The sequence below is a fragment of the Oenanthe melanoleuca genome, chromosome 8, assembly GCF_029582105.1.
Source record: "Oenanthe melanoleuca isolate GR-GAL-2019-014 chromosome 8, OMel1.0, whole genome shotgun sequence".
NCBI lineage: Eukaryota > Metazoa > Chordata > Aves > Passeriformes > Muscicapidae > Oenanthe > Oenanthe melanoleuca.
Window position 1 is genome coordinate 12,255,083 of NC_079342.1, and position 12,792 is coordinate 12,267,874.

At 40.3% G+C, this 12,792-nt stretch overlaps 1 protein-coding gene across 1 annotated transcript in view; it reads right to left on the reverse strand.

Moving 5' to 3' along the window:
* The window catches only part of PKN2 (protein kinase N2), a 54,829-nt gene extending 42,362 nt beyond the window's left edge, over positions 1–12,467 (reverse strand). The window contains exon 1 of the mRNA XM_056497642.1: positions 12,050–12,467. Within this exon, the coding sequence (XP_056353617.1) occupies positions 12,050–12,097 (48 nt within the window). The 5' untranslated portion in view covers positions 12,098–12,467. The remainder of the gene's footprint in view (positions 1–12,049) is intronic.
* Between the last annotated feature and the right edge of the window lie 325 nt (positions 12,468–12,792).

The window sequence follows — 12,792 nt, forward strand, 5'->3', positions numbered from 1 at the left end:
ATCTCTGACCTCTCTGAGCATTACTGGTTCCTTTTTAATGCCCTTCATACTGTTTTACCCAGCTAGGACACAATGAACCAGCATTATTATGAACATTCTGGGGTACAGCCAATGCTTCTGCCTAGGCACAGGTCCTTCCCATTTTCTGAAGATGCCAGAACCACAGCCAGCTAATCCTGAGTGAGGAAGAGGCAGCTCTGTTCATTCCCAGTATATGCCACTAAATTGCTCACTGCCTTTGTATCTCAGGTTTGCAGAAATTCCCAGTAGTTGTACTTCCCTATGTACAACGTACATTCATTGCAATAAAGAAACATATGTATTTCAGGATGGATTATTTTATAACAGTGGAAAAATTAACAGAAGTAATTAGAAACATCTGACATTTGCAATGTACATTGTCGGCAAAGTGCAAGACCAAAATTAGTGGAAGAATTTGCAGAAAAAACTACATGCCTGATAAAAATGAATAAGAAAATAATTCAGCTCCGTAGTTCAGAAAATGTAGGTGAACCAATTCAGAATGCAGATGCCTGTAGTTAAGTTTTAAAAATGTGTTTACTTGAAGTACTGTATAAACCTTAAATTGACAGTGAATTAAGTAAAGGAGACAACAACAGATGGGAAGGGAGGCAAATGCTAGAGAAAGGAAATGCTACTTTTGAGCTAATAAAACAGTGTAGTCTATTGCAGAAAGAAAAAAAACTTGCAAAAATGGAAGACCATTAGTAGAACTTGGATCTCCCTTGCTTTTCTTTCATACCCAAGGTTGTCTAGTTCAAGAATGAGACCGAAGTTAAATAAATCAATTCCCATGTGCACAGAAACTGCTGCCCTGACAGTGTCACCGAGTTACTCCCATCAAAAAGAAACACTACAAATTAGTGCTGGCTGCTAACATGAAAAATATATGATGGTACTGCACACCTCTCTACAGCAGGCCATCATTCCTTTTCTTCCTGCACTTCAGAAACCTCCAAGGATTTAAAAAAAAAAAAAAAAATCTGTTAGAATTAGTTTAGTTAAAACTTGAGAATATATTCACTTGCTCTCTTGTACGAAATCCTAATACAGATAAAGATCAGTTTCTAAAGCAATTAAATTTACAATTGTAAATTGTTTCTGCGTTATCCAGCATGTTACAAGTAAAGGCAGAATTCAAGAAAAGAGTTTGCCCCAAAACAAAAATTAACTGCTGATAAATGCTGCATACTTTGCCATAAATTAATATTTTATTTGAAAAATGCACACAGAAAATGAAAAGGAAAAAAGTTGGATTGAGATGTTCCTTTGTGAAGTGGCTTGCTTATATGCTGAGGAATCATATTTGAACCAGCTTGATAAAAATGAATAGTTAAAACTAAGTTTATCACCCAACAGAAAAATAATTAGCTTGACTCATACTAACTTGCATGAGTAAAGAAGTAGAGTACAATTTAAAAACCCTCTGAAAGAAATTATGTTGTTCCAATGTTGAAGAACTATCTGCTTTAATGTTTAAAGAGATGTTTCCATCTCTTCAGGAGAGGAGAAACCAAAGACGCAAATCACAGCAATTGAAGAAAACCCCCTAAATAATGAGTTTCAATAACTAAATTTAAATAATCATTCTGAGGATCCCCAGTTATGGATATTATAATTTGCAAATCATAACTTTTGACATCCAGGCATTCTCAGCCTAAAACAACAGTTTCATATGAGCTTATAAATAAGCAACAAACAAACTCAAATATTGAGGAAAGCATGCTTCCATTAAAGGCGATTGCCGAGTCCCAAATGGGCAGCGGTTCAAGAATGCTACACGAGTAGTCAGGCATGTACGATTTACAGTACTTTTACTTTTCTACTGCTGTCACTAAGTTTAGAATATGTCTACAAAAAGGCCTTGCTGATTTTAAAATGTTCTGTAGATCTGCATGCTTGTTTTTGTATTTTTTCAATACAAATCTTTGAAACTTTGTCTTCTGTAAGATTTTGCTAGAATCTGGTTTACTGTATGGGGTCTCCCCATCCAATTATGTTCATATAATTCCCTACATGCTCTGGATGAGTTACAGGCAGCACACACCCTTACAACGTCAGCAGTTAAAAAGACTTGTCAGAAAAGCTGACACCTCTTTGTCATAATTTATCTTATAATTTTAGCTTCCACAATTTGAGTATTAGGAAAGAAAAAATCTTGTCATGCCATATGCAGATCCATCTATAAAGGAAACATCCTCTTAAAACGCATTCCACTTAATTGTTTTGCAGCGTCTTCTCATATAAATAAACACAGTAAGTTGAAAAGCAGTGGATGGTTTTATATATTGTGCTTGTAAAAAGCAACAGGCCACACAGTCAATTTGCATTCTTTCTAAATTCTCGGCAATAGCTTTTGGGCTTATGTTAGTCAAAAATCCAAGTGATAGCACGTATCACAATGATGAGAAAGAAACTTCAATCTCATATTTACTAAGCTCAGTGATATAAATAGGGCAAGTCCTAAAATCTATCATAAAAGGAAGAGGTTATGTTCCTCTTCCTGCAGAAGAGAAATAAGAAAAGTAGAAAAACAAAACCAAGCAAGTTTTTTTCATTTTTCTAAGGACTAGCATAAAGTTTCTAGCCTACATTACAGAAATAAACCTGCTGTTATCAGAGAGCTTTGGAACACCTGGAATCACAAAAACCAATCTCTTTGCTTATTTTAAACATAATCTTTCACCTAAACAGCACAAATATAAAATAATACGTTCAGGGTTTGTAAGTACAAAGAAAATGAGAAAGAATTGATAATTTTGAAATTAATTCAACACAAGAGCGTTGAAAAGATTTAATCACCTTGCTACCTCAAACTTCTTACTTCTGCATCAAATTTTTAGGCCTTTTCTCCCCCAAATTAGCCTAGACCTCTGAAACACTGCATCAATTTTGTACACAGCAGTTCAAAGTCCTCTAAGTGGTGCTTTAACTGATGTTCATGTGACCATTCAGAGATATTTTCTTATTGCAAACATTGAACTCATCACTGTATGGGGTTTTTTTCCCTTACTGAACATTCAAACATCTCACAGTTATAGAGCTACTCATTAACTGACAAATGTCTTCATAGCAAGCTGTATATAATACCTCAGTCTCTTCATTATCTTTATGGGCAGTACATTTACAATACTACTTGCACAGTACTTTGCCTTCACTCAAAAATTCAATCTCATCCATTTCAATTATAAACTCACTTTTTCTTCTATTTCAGTAAGAGAAATAACAAAAAGACTCAAGATTTTTCAAAACTCTTCCTTGCACTGAGTGCATAAAAGGTTTAACAGCCAAGGCTTACCTCTTCTGAAAGTTAGCTAATAAACTTGGGTTTATACCCCTACACTGACCTCAGGTACTGCTACAAAACCTTACTACTGATCTCAGCCTTCAACATCAAACTAAATGTAACTACATTTTCCATCCATGCATGATGTCCAAATCAAATCTATTTTTAATGCTTTTTCAGACAAACAGGTTTTCACTGTCATATGCTTATTTTGAGACTTTCTGCTTGAAGAATGTAAAGCTAGAAAAGAATTGCCACAGACAATGCTTGGACTGTTCATTTTCTGCATATTCACCTGTAGCAGAATTGGACTCTTGGCAGTCCTTAGCTGTGAATCTGTAATCTGATAAACATTTTACTGCATGAACTACCACTGCAGGCAAAAAAAAAGCATCCTAAAGAACCAGCAGTCCTGACCTCCCCTAACAGTTTGTTCCTGCCCCAGACCATTCACTGATATATGCCAGTACAAACCTTTATATGGCCACACAGTGAACTGCAATAATCAACCTCATCTAGCTGAAAACTAATCTAGGGATGAAAAAAACCCCACCAACACAAAACAACAAAATCTGTTCACCATAAAGCTGCCTGTGCAAATGTAAAGCAACACAATATGGCACACACTCATTTCCAGCAGTGGTACCAGCTGACAAAGTCTAACACTTTCTTTGAGCAACAGACTCAAGCTGTATGGGCAAAGCTTCCAAACCCAGCACATGACAACATCAACAAACCAACTAGAACTTTTCCATCCTAAATTTATGTCCCAGACCTGCCTTACATCTTACTGCAACAAAGAAAATCAAATTGAATATACTTTAAACAGTTTTCAAAATTACATACATTAAAGTTCCTAAGTTCAACTATAGCACCAGTGATATACTAAATCATATCACTATTACCTGGTTAATCAGACAGTTCGTGTTTGAAATGGAAAAAAAAAGGACATTTTTTCTGATGTTTTATACATCAACTCTCAATTTCTCCTCAGAATTTACATGAAGTTTATATATAAAAAAGATATACATACACACAGATGAATAAAAGGATAATTTCAGAACACCTACATACTGCAATTATTTACATGTACTATTTCAGGTAAATAACAATTAAACTTACTAGTACTTCTTATTAATTTTAATAACCTATTTATTTCCATAGTCTAACAAATATGAGAACATAGGATATTGTACATGTATTTATGAAGTTCATGCATGTGTATTAAATTTTAAATTTCATTAGAGAAAATGTAGGTGGTAGTGATGTTCAAGTACTTTGAGTATTAGGAGCTAAAAAAGCCCCAAACAACCACAAGGTGTATCAGCCCCACATTCCAAGAATTGAGAATTATTCTCTGGGTTTAGGGCACAGGAAACTACTATTGTTGTATTTACCCACAGGAAAAGTTCTTTTTGACCTGATCTGCTTGGAAGTGTTTCATCACAGTAACAAAGAGAGCCCCACAATATTCCTGAAATTTATCTTAGAGCTTTAGTACCATCTATTAGTACCTTGGTATTGCATATTAATTATGCCTTCTCCTGGTTATAGATCTGCTGCCTATTGCATTTTGTTACATCCTAATAACAAGTGTGCAAAGTTAATGGAAAACTGTCTCCCTGGTTCTTCTCAGTAGAAACGGAACTGATTCTGCTACTTTCATTTTCAGGCTAACATGTTCTTATGTTTAATGGAAACTTAAAATCTATGAACCTACTACCACATTGCAAGGTAACAAATGTCAGAAAAACCTCAAGAGAAGAAACAGTTTGCTTCAACACCAGACTCCCATACATAGCACCACAGACAGGAACCAGGTCTTAGAGGCTTCTGATTCAAGCTCTCTGATCTGCACTTAGAGAAGTCAGAAACCCTCTCTCATTTAAAAACCAATGCAAATCCAGTGAAGAAAACAAGGTTTAAAGGAATTGGAAGTAGTAATAGCGAACTAACTTAGTCACGTCCACATTAAGGTTTTTACTAACCCTGATTTGCACGTTGGGCCAGAGCACACTGTCCCTGGGTCTTGCCAAATATCAACCTTTCTTCATGGTACAAGAAAAGAACAGGGAAATGCTGCCTATATTAAGCCCAGCCCTTTCCAGCCATCATTTCTTATTTGGTACCTATCTGATAGCTAGCTATGCATCTACAGGAAAATAACAAAGGCTTTTAGTATAGATATACTCAGCCTATGAAAATACACTTCTGCTAATATTCCTATTTTTTCCCAGGCTGCCCAGTGGAAGCAATGAGCTGCACTACTGAGAGCAGAGTCTTGCCATCTCCGTGCATGCACTCCAGAAGTGCTCTGTGCACCGCAGCAGCAGTAAACAGGAAGTACAGCCACAGCGGGCATAATGTTGATACAAAATATAGGAAGCTGTATCTATACCTAACATCAAAAGTAAGGCGTGGCCTGCTCTTAAAAAACAATCAGCTCACCACTATCCAGCTGGTGGTCCCACAGCCGAGCCACAGTAACTGATCACAGAACCCTCTCAGCTCACCCTGCTCCAGAAGTTAAATGCACTACTCGAATAGCTTCATTTCAGCCTCTTCTATTATGCAGAGCAGAACAGCAGCAGAACTCCCAGCAAAGGTGGCCCATTTAACTGAACATAAGCAAGTGTGCACTACTATCTGTCCATGTGAGTGAAACCTCAGCCATCTCACCCTCACCAGCGACCAGAACTTGCACCGGCAAACCTGACGGATGCCACAAAACTTCCTTAGTTTGACATACAGACACAGAATTCCTGAAAGCTTGGAAAAATCATCTGGCAAAATCATGAAAAAACCAAGACAGCAGTACTTTGCTGTAAAGGATGTACTCCCAGACTGCCATGAAAGCAGTTAAATTCACTGGTGAGGTGTCAAATAGAAAGTAACTGGTAGTTGTTAAATGGCAGTAACAAAAATGGTATCAATTTGTGTCTATTTGGCATAATTTACATATCACTGTGATGTAATTATATTGCTGTAGTTCAAATAAACAAATATACCAGATCTACTGCTACTTTTAAGCACAGGTCTAAAGAATTTAGTTAGCTAATGGCACTATTAGTTTGTTTCAATGTAGTACTTCTCAATCGTGTATCTCAAAGTAACAGAAGCCATGGATTTGATTCTACAGAAATCTCATTTCTTTAAAAAGTACCTCCCCCACCCACACCAAAGACTAGCAAAGATGCTCTTTTGCTTGTGCCAAGAACTGCAGACCAAGCATTAAAAATTAAAACTTCAAAGTAGACCATACAAATGCTCTGCTTATGCTCCAGTGCAGTCTCATGAGAGATGCTTCAGCTCAGTCTGTTCCTGAACCCATTCAGTTACTGGACCCATGTAGCGAAAAAACAAAACAAGCAAAAAGCCTACCATCAACCAATTTGTACCAGTTGTACAAGTCATTTCTAGCAAAAGCAAAAAAAATAAAGACAAAAAAAAAAGAAAGAAAGCAGACTGAGCCCTCCATTGCACACAACACATACAGAACACACATAAGACTTTGCTACTCTGAATCTATGTAGAGGTCTTAAGTCTCTAATTCAGCACCGAGGCACTGATGAAGAAATTCTTAATCCCAACATGAAATCCTCAAACCACTGTTTCCCAATGTAAAGGACATATTTATCTAGTTATTCTACTGCAGATTTTAGGCCATATTGTAATGAATGACCTTCATAATGTACAAAAACTGTTCCAGAAGAGCTATTATATATCGTGTAACTAAATACTTTTCCATGAACCATCACTAATAATTTATCTTGAGTTAAAGTAACAGATCTGAGTTCTAAAAAGACAGCTGCTCTGATAAAGAAAATTCAGCCAAATACATACAAGTCTACATAGTATACAAGTTCCTGTGTTAACAGGAAGACTAACAGAACTTAAAAAATGGAAAAAGAAACCCTAAAACAAAACCAAAAACTCCACCCATGCACCTACCAAAAGGTATTTTAAGGATGTTTATGTTCCACTGAGAACAGGATGCAGATTTTGCTAATAAAAGATTTGAACAGTGGACTGTTTAAAGAGTAATATACATCCACAAATGGAAAAAAAACCCTGAAGTGCTTCTGTAAATCCACCAATTGTGAAAGCATTTGTAGGAACCTAAGAAGTCCCAAGCAGCTGTACACACATTTTCATTTCTAAACTACAATTGACTAGTTCAGAGTATTTTCACCTGAATGTGAGATTCTTCCTCCTGAAGAAACAAGAGTCATTCAAAATTATTTAAAGCTGTCCTAGCTGAATATTATTTGAAGGCAGTCTCACTGCTGAGTGTTCAGCCCAATTACAATGTCTCTTCAAAACACATTAATTAGGTTACTTGTACCTTTTTACAGTGTCCTTAGGCACTTGACCACAGCTAATAATAAATACCTAGTACTTTCTAACTCCAAAAAAGCAGACATTGTTACCTCTATTCTAAAGATGAGGAAACTAAGACATGAGTAAGCAAAGTCATCTGCCTAAATGTCACCTAGCTGAGAACAGAGAAGCGAGGAAAATACATGTTTTCAGAATCCCAGCTAGTAGTTTAACAAATACAAGTGTCCAGTTTTATGCACATTTATATACAAAACATAGTTGTATAACCTCAAACTCAACAGTCCAATTTCTATCATGCAGACCAACAAAATACTAAGCATTGTTCAGTCACATAAATGTGACAAATATTCTTGCCCTAGATATGAAATGGAAAAATAATAATAAAAAAAAACTATACCCGATGTGCCACCATATAATCATAATTTACACATATTTCAGTTGTGGTACTGTTCATCAGTATTAAAAAAAAAAAAAAAAAAAAAAATTACTGTAGCTTTTAAATATGATCCTGTCAGGAAATTTATGCTTTACAATACCTAAAGTACAGCACCTTAGGAAATTAGGTGACCAGGGTATTAAAACAAAATATCCATTAAAAAAATCCCTTTATGCTGACCAGTATAAAGACATTTTTCACAATGTTCTGTAATATTAAAATATGTATGATGTTTGAGTTTGAAAACTTAATTGCAGGTACAGCCTTTAATATTTCCATTTGAAGCAATGGAGGATTTGTTGCATGCTTATTTATTTCAGGGCATAGCCCAAGTATCTTGACCAAACAATTTCAATTAAGCAAATAAACCCAAATAATACACTATTTTCCCCTGATATTAAACAAGTATTGCTTTGCAAAACACTACTTCAAGAGAAGCAAAAATTTTTGTAAAATAAATCGTGCAACATTAAAAATAAAAGCCCCAAGTTTAGATTTACAGTACTGTCTAGAAAAGAAGCAGTAGTGAACACCTAGAAGTACACAAGTGTAATCACTGGGCATACACAATGGTTTCATTTAAATTCTATCAGCAATAATTTCTGTTAACCCAGGCATACCAACATACTAAGCTGACATCTACCATCACTGCCAAGAAAGCATACACACTTAAAAAAAAAATTCCTTTTAATAATGATTTGGAAAATACAAACCAAACATTTTTTCCATAAAAAACTTAAAAATATTTTATTTCATGGATACCTTATTTAACAAATTACAGCATGTATGTTAGAGTTTAATTTCTTTGAAGAAACAGAGTTGCCACTTCCACCAGCCAGCAGAGTTAAAGACTGTGCAATTAACCTGAGAGCAAGCACTGGAGAGGCTAGTTTACCTGGTGTACAAAGTTCTAAAGGATGCAAGCCCAGAGAAGGACAGCAGAGTTTTGGAAGGGAAGGCAACATCAGCAATACTGGTTCTTACCCAAGCTCATTCCTCTGCCTATAAAGAACATGTACTGGAGATAAAAGGAGGTAAAAAAAGGGTAATCTGGCTTTATGTAATCTTTCAATCTTTAGTAATCGGGCAATTTTGCTGGTGAAGCTACCAGAACAAACTAAAAAGAGGATTTGCTTATTGCCAAGTTTACCTTGTACTTTGCATTTGCTAACTCCTGAGAAATAAGTGTTGCATTTTTCACCTTGAACAAACTTAGTTTAAAACTTGCTAAGTAGCAAGATATAATTCCCATATCCCACTATAAGTCTGTAAAATGTTTAAAATAAAATAAAATATAGAAGAATTGATACAATATTTTGCAGAAAAAGGAGGACAGAAATATCAAGTGGATATTTTCTAGCAGAGGTTAAAAGAAATTGCTCTTATTGGATTGGCATCACTTAAGATACAAAACTTTCATTGTGAGAAGTGAGATCTAAGGTCTATTTAAGGTCTGTTTAATTAAGCCTTTGAAACAAGTACATGTACCACATCTATGTTTTACCACTTTCTTATTAGCAACTAGTTATTTTGCTCCTTTGTTTTTCATATTTTTTCAGAATCCACATCCTGTTAGTCAGTAGTTGTGACAGTCTGCCAATCTTTCTGTCAGGAGCATTCAATTGATTCCTAGCTACAGATCCACTTCTATCAACTTCACCCCAACCTAACAGTTTCCTCGGAGCACGCTGGAGCACACAGGGCTGTCACAACCAGGTGCACACAGCACACAGCACAGCACAAAGCAATGTGTTATATTCATCACTGACTGATACTTTAGAGTCTATGTCAGGAACAAGCTTGGCATTTACACTGGGTTTAGCTTGTTTCCAATAAGTTTTCATACCTATTAACAAAACATCACCCATGATCTAGATCAACCCATGTATTTGACCCTTTAAACCTTTACTGTTGCCATGAATTCTACAACTTCCTCATCTTTCTGTGCAGGATTGCAATAGGCAAGTAAAAGTCAGTTTCATATATAAGCACTTTTTAAGTTAGAGTTCTTACGATTGAGGAAGTTCCCTCCTGAAGAAACACGAGCGAAATGGCGTATCTCACACTTCACTGTAGTTCCCTTTACTTTCAGAACGTATCACTAAAGCAACTTTTATGTACAGGCATATGAAGAGCAATTTGTTTTGAAGTATTCCCAAGCAGAACTATATTGATGCTTCTGTATTTCACTGCTAATAAAGGGCATGGCAAATGAAACAACATCTTCACAGTGGTTCTTTCTGATATGAAAGTTCCTCTTAAAAATAACTAAAAGTTAGCACTAAGCTTAAACCCCACTGGCATTCCTATGTTAACTTAACCTTTTTGTCTTGTGCAAGAAACTGTATTTATTGATACAGAAGTTACCATATACAATGGAAGAGAGTGCAACCAAAGAATCTAACCCATCCTAGCTGGACCCAGCCTGGTTGGTGGGTTTTTCTGGTGGTGTTTCTTTATTATTTTTTAAAATTAGTATCACTGTCAGTCTCGTCTTTCAAGAAAAAAGAAACAAAACAAAACCAAAATTAACCTTTCCGATCCCCCCAAACAAAAATCTCCAGACATTTCTGTGTAAAGTAATCAGAAGCTCGCTTTGGGTACTTCTACAGAAATGTTGCTTCCATTTAGCTTACTTGAAACATGACTATAGTTTGTTATTCACAGAGCTCTCCACTTCAAACAGGTTTACCAGCTTATATATCATTGTATCAAGTTTGTATTAACATACTGATTCTTCCTAGGCACTTATGAGCCACTGATTAATGTTCAGCATTTTAGATGGATTCTTAGCCTTCAGCCATCTCATGTGCTACATAGTAAGTAGACTCCTATATCTGTTGTGCCTTCTCTTCCTTTGCTATTCAAGTGAGCACACCTCCAACATTCAGAATTACAGGAGAACTTAACAGCATTAAGGAAATAAAATTACTGGTTTTTAATATATGCCTTTCCAATTTTTATTTGATCATTAAATTCAATACTTTCCATTTATGGACTTCTTACTCTGGTTCATTGTCCAACTAATAAATTCAGAGACACATTCTTTGCCTGGGTAAACGTAACAACTTGCACGGATTTAGTGATGTATATTAAAAAAACAACTAAAAAACAAATAAGAAAAATAAAGCAAGCTTTCTTTGGAACAAGGAAGCTGAAGAGGTAGCAGGTTGTGCTGACATTTGAAGACTAGACCACAAAAGTGAAGCTCCGGAATTGCATCTAACCTTGCAGCTGACAAGGAGAAAAGTAACAGTTGCACAGGCAACCAAAACCGGTCAAATTACAGGGATGGAAGCCTCTAGTGTTGCGGGGTCTTTTGGGATTGTTTTTTTTGTAGTGACAAGAGCCCTCGCCGTGTGACAAATAGCATTGATCGCACCATTTTCTCCTCTTTCCAAGCTCGGCGCTCAAGGCCTACAAGAAGGAAGCTGCTGCGGCTCCTGCGCGGTGCCATGTCCAGAGGAGAGAGAGGCTCTCAGCCTGACCCTGACGCGGGCGTGGGGTGGCCACCGGGAGCCCTCCGGGCCCGGCCGGGCCGAGCGCCGTGCCCCGCGCGGGGGGAGGCGAGAGCTGCGGCCCCGCAGCGGCTCCGGGCGCGGGCAGCCCTGGGCGGGCGGAGGGAGATCCCGGGGCCGGGGGCGCGGCCCGGGCAGGCCCCGCCGGAGGGACGCGGCCGCTCGGCGGGGGAAGGAGGGAGCCGAGCGCAGACAAAAGCGGGTCGCGGCCGGCGGCGGGGTGGGGCTGTGACCGGGCGGCGGCGCCTCCGCTCCCGGAGGAGAGCAGCGGGAAGAGGCCCGGGGTGGGCACGGGCTTCCGCCGGCCCCCAGCCCGGGCTGGGCAGGGCTGCGGTGGGCGTCCCGCGCCGAGCGGCGGGCAGGGGGCGGCGGGGCGCGGCGGCTCCTCCGTCCTCCCCGCCAGGAAGGGAGAGGAGCGGGGCCGGGGCGGCGCCCCTCGCCTCTTACCTGTAGCTCGGTGAAGAGGATCTCCCTCTCGGCCGCGTTGGACGCCATTTCGCCGGGGTTTGAAGTCCGCACCTGGGCGCTGCTGCTGCCGCTGCCGCCGCCGCCGGCGGGGAGGGGAGCGAGGGAGGCGGGTCCGGGGCCGGGACTAAGGGCGCATCGGGGGCGGGGGGAGCGCTCCGTGCTCAGGCAGGCGGGCGGGGGTGCGCGGGGGGGCCGCCGCTGACCCCTCTACTCTCATGGGGGTCGCGGTGGACAGTGGGGCGCGGTGCGGCGCGGTGCAGAGCGGCGCTCTCCCCGCGGTGCGGGGCGGCGCGTTCGGAGCGGCGCGGAGCGTTCCCCGCCGTGCGGTGCCCGCGCTGCGCTCCCCGCCCGGGCGCGGCGCTCGGCCCTGGCAGCGCTGGGGCCGCCGCGGCTGCTGCGCCTGCGGCCGCCGCCGATGTCGCACCATTTGGCTGTCACCCCGTCGCAAAGGCGTCCCTGCTTTGCGGCTCCCGGAGCACGTGACTGTGCCGGAGTAAGAGCGGGCTCCCTCGGAGGCGGCGAGCGGCGCGCGCCCCCCGGCCCCACCTCCCCGCGCGGGCAGAGCGGCGCGAGGCGCCGAGCGCGGGAAGGGGCGCGAGGCCCCTCAGCCCCTCACTCCCCTCAGCCCCTCACTCCCCTCAGCCCCGCGGCCGCCTCGCCACCTCCTTCTCTGCACACTCCGCTGTTGGCGCTTCCCCATCCTTTAGGCTCAAACGCTGGGA